The sequence below is a fragment of the Trachypithecus francoisi genome, unplaced genomic scaffold, assembly GCF_009764315.1.
Source record: "Trachypithecus francoisi isolate TF-2019V2 unplaced genomic scaffold, Tfra_2.0 Lachesis_group7, whole genome shotgun sequence".
NCBI classification, from domain to species: domain Eukaryota; kingdom Metazoa; phylum Chordata; class Mammalia; order Primates; family Cercopithecidae; genus Trachypithecus; species Trachypithecus francoisi.
This window is the reverse complement of record NW_022681472.1, coordinates 98,878,141-98,890,477: the sequence shown is the minus strand read 5'-3', so window position 1 is coordinate 98,890,477 and position 12,337 is coordinate 98,878,141. Positions and strand designations below refer to the sequence as shown.

At 57.3% G+C, this 12,337-nt stretch overlaps 1 protein-coding gene across 3 annotated transcripts; it reads left to right on the top strand.

The window, feature by feature from the left end:
• The first annotated feature begins 9,481 nt into the window (after positions 1-9,481).
• On the top strand, positions 9,482-12,236 carry CCDC166 (coiled-coil domain containing 166). 3 transcript variants are annotated; one of them, XM_033203182.1, is made up of 3 exons: positions 9,482-10,224; positions 10,399-11,049; positions 11,170-12,236. In XM_033203182.1, exons 1-3 carry the CDS (start codon positions 9,859-9,861, stop codon positions 11,308-11,310), a joined length of 1,158 nt encoding a protein of 385 aa, XP_033059073.1. In that variant the 5' UTR covers positions 9,482-9,858; the 3' UTR covers positions 11,311-12,236. The 3 variants fall into 3 exon arrangements, with proteins under 3 accessions (XP_033059073.1, XP_033059072.1, XP_033059074.1); XM_033203181.1 differs by having other exon boundaries at positions 10,399-12,236; XM_033203183.1 differs by having other exon boundaries at positions 9,482-10,302; positions 10,399-12,236.
• Positions 12,237-12,337: the final 101 nt, after the last annotated feature.

The window sequence follows — 12,337 nt, the reverse complement described above, 5'->3', positions numbered from 1 at the left end:
TATCTGGCAAAATATATGCCAGGGCATGGGATGTTACCAGAGATAAAGAAGAATAATTTGTTAGGATAAAAGTTTCCATTTATCAAGAAGATACTATAATTCTGAACGTATATGCACCTAATATATATAAAGCAAGCCTGCCATCACTGAAAGGAGAAACCATTAAACCTACAATTACAGGCAGAGACTTTAACACTCTTTTTTAGTAATTGCTGGAACAGGCCGGGCGCGGTGGCTCAAGCCTGTAATCCCAGCACTTTGGGAGGCCGAGACGGGCGGATCACGAGGTCAGGAGATCGAGACCATCCTGGCTAACATGGTGAAACCCCGTCTCTACTAAAAAAAATACAAAAAACTAGCCGGGCGACATGGCGGGCGCCTGTAGTCCAGCTGCTTGGGAGGCTGAGGCAGGAGAATGGCGTAAACCCAGGAGGCGGAGCTTGCAGTGAGCTGAGACCCGGCCACTGCACTCCAGCCTGGGCGGCAGAGCGAGACTCCGTCTCAAAAAAAAAAAAAAAAAAAAAAAGTAATTGCTGGAACAGGTAAGCAGAAAATAAAGATGCAGTGGACTCTAGCAACATTGTCATCCAGGGCAACCACTGGGCATTCCGAAGACAATGCCTCCATAATGTGCTGGAATACACCTTATTTTCAAGTGTGTATGAAATGTATAAGACAAACCACATTCAAAGTACCGTAAAACAAAGTTTAACAAATGTAAAATAATTGAAATCTGGGCCGGGTACGATGGCTCACACCTGTAATCCCAGCACTTTGGGAGGCCAAGGCAGGTGGATCATGAGATCAAGAGTTCGAGACCAGCCTGGCCAACATGGTAAAACCTCATCTCTTCTAAGAATACAAGAATTAGCTGGGCATGGTGGTGTGTGCCTGTAATCCCAGCTACTGGGGATGCTGAGGCAGGAGAATCGCTTGAATCCTGGAGGCAGAGGTTGCATTGAGCCGAGACCACACCACTGCACTCCAGCCTGGGTGACACAGCAAGACTCCGTCTTGAAAAAAAAAAGGGGGGGAATTGAAATCATGTAAATTATGTTCTCTGATCCCACAAAATTGGATTAGAAATAAGTAACAGAAAGACATTTGGAAAATCCCCAAAGATTTCAAGATTAAACAACACACTACCAAATAAATAATAAGTCAAATAAATCATAAGGTAAACTAGAAACAATTTTGTACTGAAAGATAATGAAATCCTAATGTATGAGAATATGGAGGATGTCCCCAAAGCAAGGCTTGGAAGGCAACTGACAGTTCTGAATTCAGGAATTGCCAGTGGGTAGCAGGAGCCTTTGCAGAACCGATGGAGAACAGCTGGTTCTTTGGAGACTGCAGAGCAGTTCAGGTTGGCTGGGATGGGCTGCCAGGGGCAGCGAGGAAGCCTAGCCGCCCCCAGCACCAACAGAGGTGAGGGCTGGCAGGCCAGTACCCCCATTCTTCACCTTCCCTGGGGAACCCCAAGGAGAGGAAGTCCTGACCCTGTCATTCTGCCTCTGAGAATGGCCCCATAGGCAGAATTATACCAACACCAGTGAACTGTCAGCAAAAAAGAATTCTTTAGAGTGAACGTTACTACCCTGAATTATTAAATCAGTTTTCTACCCAGCAAAATTAAACCATTTCCAACTTTTTCTGTTTCCCTTTTTCATTTTACTGCAGTTATTTTCACTGGGGTTTATTATTTCCCATATACACTTTCCAGGAGACATTTGATTTATCCGTTCGTTGGGTGGGTTTTGTTGTTGTTGTTTTTGAGATGGAGTCTCACTCTGTTGCCCAGGCTGGAGTGCAGTGGGGCGGTCTCAGCTCACCACAACCTCCACCTCCTGGGGTCAAGAGATTCTCCTACCTCAGCTTCCCGAGTAGCTGGGACTACAGGCATGCGCCACCACACCCAGCTAACGTTTGTATTTTTAGTAGAAACGGGGTTTCACCATGTTGGCCAGGATGGTCTCGATCTCCTGACCTCGCGTGATCCACCCGCCTCGGCCTCCCAAAGTGCTGGGATTACAGGCGTGAGCCACCATGCCCAACCTAGTCGGATTTTTTTTTTTTTTTTTTTTTTTTGAGACGGAGTCTCGCTCTGTCGCCCAGGCTGGAGTGCAGTGGCCGGATCTCAGCTCACTGCAAGCTCCGCCTCCCGGGTTTACGCCATTCTCCTGCCTCAGCCTCCCGAGTAGCTGGGACTACAGGCGCCCACCACCTCGCCCGGCTAGTTTTTTGTACTTTTTAGTAGAGACGGGGTTTCACCGTGTTAGTCAGGATGGTCTCGATCTCCTGACCTCGTGATCCACCCGTCTCGGCCTCCCAAAGTGCTGGGATTACAGGCTTGAGCCACCGCGCCCGGCCTTTTTTTTTTTTTTGAGACAGAGTTTCGCTCTGTCGCCCAGGCTGGAGTGCAGTGGCGCGATCTCGGCTCACTGCAAGCTCTGCCTCCCGGGTTTACGCCATTCTCCTGCCTCAGCCTCCCGAGTAGCTGGGACTACAGGCGTCGCCACCACGCCCGGCTAATTTTTTGTATTTTTAGTAGAGAAGGGGTTTCACCATGTTAGTCAGGATGGTCTCAATCTCCTGACCTCATCATCTGCTCACCGAGGCCTCCCAAAGTGCTGGGATTACAGGTGTGAGACACCACCCCCGGCCTAGTTGGATTTTTAAAAATCTGTTATTGTGGGCCGGGCACGGTGGCTCAAGCCTGTAATCCCAGCACTTTGGGAGGCCGAGATGGGCGGAACACGTAGTCCCAGCTACTCGGGAGGCTGAGGCAGGAGAATGGCGTAAACCCGGGAGGCGGAGCTTGCAGTGAGCTGAGATCCGGCCACTGCACTCCAGCCTGGGCGACAGAGCGAGACTCCATCTCAAAAAAATAAAATAAAATAAAATAAAAAATAAAAATCTGTTACTGTGTAGTTTCTCTTGGGAGCACTATTTCAACCAAGTCCAACTTTCCCTTGTCCAAATATTCTTGCCAATATAAATTTTGTCAAGATTATTTTTTCTCAGCATTTGTTAGTCAAATTTATTTGACAATAAGCCACAGTAAGTTTTTTTATAATTTATTTTACTTATTTATTTATTGAGATGGAGTCTTGCTCTGTCACCCATGCTGGAGTGCAGTGGTACAATCTCAGCTCACTGCAACTTCTACCTCCTGGGTTCAAATGATTCTCCTGCCTCAGTCTCCTGAGTAGCTGGGACTACAGGCGCGTGCCACCACATCCTGCTAATTTTTGTATTTTCGGTAGAGATGGGGTCTCACCATGTTGGCCAGGCTGGTCTCGAACTCCTGATCTCATGTGATCTGCCCGCTTCGGCCTCCCAAAGTGCTGGGATCACAGGCATAAGCCACTGCGCCTGGGCTAAGTCACGATAAGTTTTGTCGCATGCGGTTGTAACTTTTAGCTTTATTTTGGGTGCGTTATTGACCTGGACCTTGCACTGAATTTTTAGCCAATCCATGGGGAAATCATGGGTGAGGTCTACGGGGAGGTCATCATCCAGAAGACCCAAAGCCACAAGGGTGGGGCCCAGATCACAGCCTCCAGTGAAACAGTGTGGCTGGAGCCTCTTACTTCACACACTCAGCATTCCGTAACCCAGGAAACCAAACTCCCCTGGCCCCCACCTCCCAAACTGCAACAGTCCCCATGCATGGCCCCCGCCCTCTCCCCTAAGGGCACCATCCGTGTGCCATTGTGTGAGCTGAGATCCTACCTTGCCTCTGAGTGTCACAGTCTGAGAAGGTATCACCACCCTGACCTCTCCTATGTCACAGCCATGGCCCACTACCCATCCCATCTCACACACAGCCTCTCCCTGTCCTACTGGGGCTACCTGGTGGACTCCAAAATGGCCCTCTCCTCTCTCCTGCTCCAGGTGTGGGCTACAGACTCAGATACTGTACCTGAGGTACAGGAATATGTACCCCATATCTCCCCTCTCTCCTGCTCTGCGTGTAGGCTACAGACTCAGGTACCCCAGATCTCTCCTCTCTCCTGCTCTGGGCCTGGGCTATAGACCCAGGTACCCCAAGCCTCCCCTCTCTCCTTCTCCGGTGTAGGCTATAGACCTAGGTACCCCAGGCCCAGCCCCCCGGTCACTCCAGTCATTTACCTGAGCCCCTCCGGTGGGGACACACGCCAGTTTCGGATGTGATTTTCTCTGAGATCATGCATCTGGAGGCATGGACTCAAAATGAGCGTCCCCAAGGAGGCGTGTCTTTAGCTGGGCACCCCTGATGGCTGCCTCTCAGGATGTCTCTGGAGCTGGGTGCAGGTGTCATCATTGAAGCCTGTGTAGGGGCTCTGGACCCTGGACACCCTCCTTTGACCATCTTCTTCCTCACAGAGGTAGATGACTCTGAAGGGGCCCCATGCAGGCCTACCTGGACCACACCGCAGTCCCCCACTGCCCTGGTTATGGATGATCAGGAATGACCTGGTCAGGGCCTGCTGGCTGGGGCCTCGTGCTCGTACCTGCACAGGTGCGGCAGTGCAGCCATGGCCCTCGTGGTGTGGACGGGGGAGGGCAGAGCGCTTTCTCTGGGACAACCGTGGGTGTGGGAGCTGATGCATGTCCCGGCCTGGGGCTGGAGCTTCCATCCGGGGCTGACCGAGAGCCTTATGTGGATCTGGCATGGGTTCTGAGGTACCTGGCCACGGGGGCAGGGTCTTTGTCTCAAACACCCTTGCCTAAGCTAGCCCGTGGGTGGGGTTCCGGGGAGGCCTGCCAGGGATATGGGGCAGAGGACAGGTTCAGGTTGGGCCCAGGGCGCGAAAGAAACAGGATTGGGGCCCCAGTGCCTGACCCCAACCAGAGGATACACGGGGTGGGCAGCTCCACTGGGCCTCCCTTGTGGTCCTGCCCGTCGTCCCCTTTGCCCTCTTGGCCATCAGCACCAGCTCTGAGCTGCTGTACAAGGGACGAGGTGTACGGGGTGGAGCTGCCCCTTGGGTCCTGGGGTCCCATGTGGAGGAAGTGCAGAGAAGTGGGAGGAACCCCTCACAGGTCCAAGTCACAGCCCCAGCATTTCCAGGGGGCTTTGGACAACTCACCTTGCCTCGGTTTCTCCATCTGTGAAATGGGAACAGAGGCTGCTGGGAGGGCTACGCTCAGTGTGCCAGGCACACAGCCCCGCCGCCGTGGCTACGCTCAGTGCAGGGCTCACCCCAGTCTCAGGAGATGAATCAGGCAGGACATGCAAAGCAGCAAAGGCAGAAAGACAGGGGTACGGAGGGTGGGGGACACCCAGGGAGCCTGTGGGAGCCCACGAGCCCCAGGAGCAAACACAAGGCGGCCCTGTGCTGCAGCCTTCAGGGTCCCCAGCAGGGCCCAGCCTAAGGGGCTGGGGTGCAGGAGAGAGGCTTGCCTGGATGTGTGGGGGAGGGAGGCTGGCCTGGCTGTGGGGGCGGTGGGGGCAGGAAGGGAGGCTGACTCAGCTGTGGTGAGGGTGGGGAGGAGGGAGGCTGGCCAGGCTGTGGTGAGGAGGAGGGAGGCTGGCCCGGCTGTGGTGAGGAGGAGGGAGGCTGGCCAGGCTGTGGTGAGGAGGAGGGAGGCTGGCCAGGCTGTGGTGAGGTGGAGGGAGGCTGGCCCGGCTGTGGTGAGGTGGAGGGAGGCTGGCCCGCTGTGGTGAGGAGGAGGGAGGCTGGCCCGGCTGTGGTGAGGTGGAGGGAGGCTGGCCCGGCTGTGGTGAGGAGGAGGGAGGCTGGCCCGGCTTTGGGGCAGTGGGGCAGGTGGTAAAAGGAGGGAGCCTGGCCCAGCTGTGGGAGGGGAGGGCCTCACAGGGAGCAGACAGCGCCCCTCGTCCCAGGGCCTTTCCTGTTTGCCAGGCTGTGTCTGAGGGGGGTGTGATTGCGGGTCCTGGGGGGACAAAGACCACCAGGCCACTTGCGGAGGGGGCCGGGAAGACCCCCGAGGGTGGGAGATGTGTCACAGGAAGTGAGTTCTGTCTCCATGGATGGTGCAGGACCTGGTGAACCCCAGAGACCGCCTGCCTTCCTAACACAGTGACAGAAAAGCCTTGGGGATCCTGAGGAGGTATGTGAGCTGTCCCCAAGGCCAGACTCCCCCCACTTCCCCGTGAAGAATCGCCCCGTGCAGCGCGGTCCCCAGAAGAAACAAGGTGTCCTCCTGCCCCTCATCCCCACAGGTCAGAGGCACAGCTGGGCAGCTGGTGGCCAGACCCAGGTCAGGGCAGAGGTTAATGTGCTGGGCTGGGCAGAGGCCTGGGGGGCAGGGGTGTGGTCGCAGGGACGGGGTGTCCGGACTACACTAGGGCTGGGGTCAGGGCTTCCCCAACTATTTCATGGAGTTGGTGGGTGGGGCAGGGGTTGCAGAAGTGGGAATTGCAGAATTGGGAAGAAGGAAGCCTCCAGGATGCCCAGACAGAGGAGAGCAGAAGGCTCCCAGACCTCTCTGTGAGGAGGCATTGGTGAGATTTAAAGCAAAGAAAAATCAAGAAACCCACAGGCAGGGATAACTTAAAACTTAAAACCTCACCTCACCAGGGACTGAAAGGCAAAGAGCAACGCAGACCCTCCAGCGGCAGATGTGCAGGTGCAGTGGGGATGGGGGCAGGGAAAGAGCAGTCCAGAGCCGGGACATGGCGTGGCCTGGGGTGGTATGGGGTCTGAGACTGTGGGGGACCTGACCGGCCCATGTGAGCAGACCTCTGCCTATTGCTGCCTCAGTTTCTCAATCTGTCAAATGGGGACAGTGACCCCACACAAGGCCTGAGGGTAGTGGGGTGGAGCGCACCGGGGTGGGGCCATGGCAAGAAACCAGAAGAGGTAACGCTGGGCATTAAGGGCCCCTGTACCTGAGCCTGTCCCCCATGGCAGGTGGGTCCCTGCTGCAGGGATGCAGGGATGGAGGCTCATGTTTTCTCATGATTCCGTGTGGTCTTTTCCCAATTTTCTGTGAAAGGAGAGGCACCGTTTTCATATGAAAAGCCCACATAGGCCGGGCGCGGTGGCTCAAGCCTGTAATCCCAGCACTTTGGGAGGCCGAGACGGGCGGATCACGAGGTGAGGAGATCGAGACCATCCTGGCTAACACTGTGAAACCCCGTCTCTACTAAAAATACAAAAAAAAACTAGCCGGGCGAGGTGGCGGCGCCTGTAATCCCAGCTACTCGGGAGGCTGAGGCAGGAGAATGGCATAAACCCGGGAGGCGGAGCTTACAGTGAGCTGAGATCTGGCCACTGCACTCCAGCCTGGGTGACAGAGCGAGACTCCGTCTCAAAAAAAAAAAAAAAAGAAAAGAAAAGCCCACATATTAAAGCCAACACTCAGATGCAGTTTAGGAGTTTGTAACAATGTCCTATTACAATATTAATGCTAAACAGACTGCCTTGTTTGGCAGTTTGTGTCCTCTTATTTTTACTTATATATATTTTTTTCGAGACAGAGTCTCACTCTGTCACCCAGGCTGAAATAGTGGTGCAATCTCAGCTCACTGCAACCCCTGCCTCGAGGGTTCAAGCAATTCTCCTGCCTCAGCCTCGCGAGTAGCTGGGATTACAGGCGCCCGCCACCACGCCTGGCTAATTTTTTTTTATTTTTAGTAGAGACGGGGTTTCACCATGTTGGTCAGGCTGGTCTCGATCTCCTGACCTCGTGAGCCACCCACCTCGGCCTCCCAAAGTGCTGGGATTACAGGCGTGAGTCACCACGCCCGGCTATAAAATACATTTTTTTTTTTTCTGAGACAGAGTCTTGCTTTGTCACCCAGGCTGGAGTGCAGTGGCGTGATCTTGGCTCACTGCAAGCTCCGCCTCCCAGGTTCCCGCCATTCTCCTGCCTCAGGCTCCCAAGTAGCTGGGACTACAGGTGCCTGCCACCATCCCCAGCTAATTTTTTGTATTTTTAGTAGAGACGGGGTTTCACCATGTTGGTTGGCAAGGATGGTCTGGATTTCCTGACCTTATGATCCGCCCGCCTCAGCCTCCCAAAGTGCTGGGATTACAGGCGTGAGCTACCGCACCCAGCCTAAAATACATTTTTTTACAAGGAGTAAAATGCCTCAATCGTGTTCCTAATTTTAAAAGGCCCTGCTGCACTTTTCAGGCAGGTTGGCTGATCAGACCAAGCCCAGCCATGTCCATGAGCCACCAGACAGTCTCCACCACAAACCTCTGTGTAAACATGGTTTTCTAAACTGTGTCCCTCACAAAGCTACAAGTCAAAGATCCTCAAACCTGCCCACATCCCAGCAAATGTGGACAAACTGGGCAGAAACTCAACTCTACGATAACAGGACACAAAATAGGGGTCAATTCAAGTTGTGTGTCGAAGGCTGCTGCACACATTGTTCCTGAGGCATCTAACAGCACGGGAGCTGGGGACAGCTGGTCTAGACTGAGGCAGATCTTACAGGACCAACAGGTTGTGATGCCTGCTGTGCAGTAACGACCAATACATCAAGACAGCAGAGTTTGCCGCAGAGAAACTGTCATGATCCCTGGGCACCGAGCGAGGAGATGGGGGGGACCTTCAAATCCATGTCCCTGAGTTCTGGGCTGGGGTTTTTAAGGGAATTGTGGCGGGTGAGGGACTGTAAAATGGGGTCATCAATTGGCGGGGAAAGGGGATAAGTCCCCAGGATGTGGACCCTGTGTTCTTTGGCGCATCAGCTCCTGGTGGGGGTACTTCAGACCAGCTGGGTCAGTCGTTTCATGCGTGTGCAGGACCTGTCAAATAGGAAACTTCACATTTTACAACGTTTAAGTTGTTACCTACAGAGCAGTTATGGGAACCTCTACTCTTGTGACAGGGTCTGTGTGATTCTGGGGCCACAGGCACCAAACAGCTCTGAGGAAGGGGTTGGGAGGCAGGCCGACCTCACCATGAATGCTGAGCGAAATGCAAGCTGGGTTTTCCTCTCTCTCCTCCCTTCTTCCCTGATTAATTTAATAAAGTTTATAGGGATGGTTTCAATAATGATGTTGTGTCCACAAAGTCAACAGAAAAGGAGAAAAAGCGAGTCCCCGTTGGCTCCCTATGCGCTCAGCCATCCGGGCACACGGGAAGGGAAGCTGCCCAGCTGCAGAGCCGCGGATGAGTTGAGCGGGCGCCGCACGCACGGGTTTACGAACTTCAGAGAGAAGCGCTCTCCAGGCGCCCAGTGGACTCCATGCTTCAGGAACCCCAATTCCCACGGGGCCCTCACCGAAGGAATCACGAACTGCTCAAGGAAAGCAAGGGTCCCTGAAGAGGCGAATGCTCCAGGGAAGCGCCCCTCCTGACAACGCAGAGATTTCACGTGGGAAACGGGGCGGGGGGAGCGTGGTGAGAAGCTCCTCCTCAAGGGGAGGACAGCCCGGGAGGAGGCCCATTGCTGAACCCAAGGCGAAGGGCGCTGCTGGGCTCTGTGAGATTCAGAAGCACGTCCGGAGTCCGCCTGAAGCCCAGTCTTGTCAGCTCAGGCCCTGTCTCTGGGGCGCATTCACAAGCAGTCGCGGGCGACTTAGGAGGAGGAAGTGGTACGGAATGAAGGAGTCGGCCATCGCCCAAGTAACGGGGTGGGGGTGGGAGAGGACGACTAAGTTCTGTCTCCATAGAGACGTGCCCGCCGAGCAGCAACATTACTAATGTTGGCCGCACCGAGACGCACAGCCAAGGTCCAGCGGGAGCCCACGAGTGAAGGCTGGCAAAGCTGCCCTGACCCCCGAGACCCAAAGCCTCGATCTGCCTCCCCAAAAGCCTCGTGACCCTGAGACGCGTCCCACCTCTAGGCCCGGGGCCCATAATATTTAGGCTGGGTAAGAGGAAGGGCTAAGCTGGGGAAGGGGGCGGGGTCGCTGCCTTCACCAGTCCTGGTGGTCCAGGCAGCAATCCATGGCGCCCAAGAAAAAGCGCGGGCCGAGCGCGGGGAGCCAGCCAGGGGGTGCGGCGGCCGCGGGTGCCAAGCAGCCGCTGTCTGAGCGGGCGCAGTACCTGCAACGCGAACACGCGCTGCTCTCGGAGCAGCTGGACGCCTGTGAGGAGCGCGTGGACCAGGTGCTGCGGGAGAACGCCTTCCTGGACCGCGAGGCGCTGCGCCTGCGCGAGGAGAACCGGCTCTACGCCAGCTACGGGAGCGCGCGCGCCCAGCGCTGCGCCAACGCCATCGTCCGGCTGGACGAGCAGAACCGCGTGGACCTGGCGCAGATCCACTGGCAGCGGGCGGAACTGGCCTCGCTCTACCACGGGCGCGAGGACGGGGTACGCGCGCAGCTGCTGGAGATGGAGGCGCGCGCGGCACACATGGCGCGGCAGGTGCAGGAGCTGCAGCCCTACAAGGCCAGTGCGCGCGCCCGCGGCCGGGGTGCGGCGGGGCGGGGCTGACGGCCAGGCCGGGGGCTGGGTGGGGGTGAGCTGACGGCGCCCACGCCGCAGGTGCTGCAACTGGAGCAGCTGGCTCGGATCCGGGCGCTGGAGCGCGATCTTCTGCATATGCGCGTGGAGCACACACAGCTGCTCCACCGCGTGAAGCGGCGCTTCCTGGAGGACAAGGCGGCCTTCGAGCGCGAGGCGCGTCAGTGCGTGCAGTCCCTGGCACGGCGCGCGGAGCGGGAGGCGGCGCGCGCGCTTGTGGCGCACACGCAGGCCATCAAGGCGGACAACGGGCGCCTGCGGCAGGAGCTGCTGCTGCTGCTCCGCCGGACTCAGCTGCTTCACGACACGCGGCGCCAGCTGCTGGAACAGCGCGAGCAGCTGCACCGCGAGCACGAGGACACGCGGGACCTGGCGCGTGTGCACGGTTGGCTGCGCAGGGGCCCCGGAGGCCCGCCGCTCTGGGAGCCCCCGGCCTCCTCCCTGCCCACCTCGCGCCCCGGGTCATTAGCCGCCCCCATAGGCCCGTCGCGGGCGGCCTCCCAGACCCCGTCCGTGGTCCCGTCGCGCGCGGCCTCCCAGACCCCGTCCGTGGTCCCGTCGCGCGCGGCCTCCCGGGCCCCGTCCGTGGTCTCCTTGCACGAGGCTTCCCGGGTCCCCTCGTTGGTGCTATCAATCATGGACTCCGCGGTCCCATCGCTGGCCACTTCAAAGGTGCGATCCCGGATCCCATCCCTGACCGCGTCGCGCGCAGGCTCCCGGGCCCTGTCCCTGGCGCAGTCACTCGAGGGCTCTCGGATCTCTTCGGGGTCCTCATTGAGGGTGTCCTCACAGGACACTCTCCGCTCTACGAAGTCTGGCCCCAAGCTTCGCTCTGGTCTGTCCCGGGATCGGGATCCGGCCCTTCTCCCCCCACAGTCGGAGGAGAGCGTGAATGCTGACGCTGCGGCAGAAGCCTCCCCGGGGAGAGCCTGAACCTGCAGGGAGGGAGGCCCGGGAGTCCCCGGTGTGGGCGAGCCTGGCGCGCAGGACGCTTAGGGGGATAATGCAATGGTTAATAAAGGCGTGGCCCCCAGACGGCTCTGACACCCACGTGCAAGCTCTAGCATTTCCGGCCGGCACCGGGGCCACTCATTCGTGCTTCCAATTTCCAAGCTGCAAGGGAGCTCAGCGCCAGCTTTCCCTGAATGCCCTCTGGGACCCCGCGTCCCTGCCCTCAGCGGAGCCCCACCGCGAGCCGGCAGGCTCAGAAGCAAGCCCGGGCACCGGCGGGCGCGGACAGGCGACAACGCAGCAGCTGGCAGCGGGGCCGCCACGGGGAGACCCGGGGCAAGAGCTTGGGCTTTGTTCTCCGCGCCAAGAGGAAGTCATGTTCCAGCTATTGGGAGATTTTTAGTAATTTAAAAACTTTGGTATACTTTCCAACTTAGAGAAAGTTGCAGGAGTAGCACAGGGACGGCCATGGACCCTTTATCCGAATGCCTGGCCGCTGACGCCGCCCGTGAATTTGGTCCGTGTGTATGGCTGTGCACGCGCGTTGCTTCGGAACCGTTGGAGATGCGGTTGGAGACGCTGGCCCCGTAGCGCGAAGTACTTTCGTGCGTATTTCCTGAACAGAGGATGTTCTCCTACGATGCCGCAGTGCAGTGATCAGAACCAGGACGTTTACTGTGGAGGAATATTATCCCATCATCGCTCACATCACAGTTTTGTCACCCGTCCCGAGTGTTTCTGTAGCTGTCCCCATCTTCCAGGCTCACGTGTGGCATTTAGTTGTCGCGTCTGGATGTGTACAGGCGGTTACTAAAATGCCGCTCCATGGAGGGTCAGACTTAGGGACTGCGTGGGACGCGCGCCCAGCTGGCGCTCATGCTGCATTGTGGCCGCGACGCGACCAGCGAGTGCCCGCGGCTAGAGCGCGCCGGGCCTCGCGTCGGGGCGGCGTGGGTTCCGGGGGTGCGTGGGGGCGGCTGCGGCTCTGCGGGTTGGAGGTGGCCTCCCT

Coding starts and splice junctions, on each gene's coding strand:
- CCDC166 (XM_033203183.1), top strand. CDS start 9,859: ATGGCGCCCAAGAAAAAGCGCGGGCCGAGCGCGGGGAGCCAGCCAGGG. Junction 10,303..10,398: donor AGGAGCTGCAGCCCTACAAG/GCCAGTGCGCGC, acceptor CCCACGCCGCAG/GTGCTGCAACTGGAGCAGCT.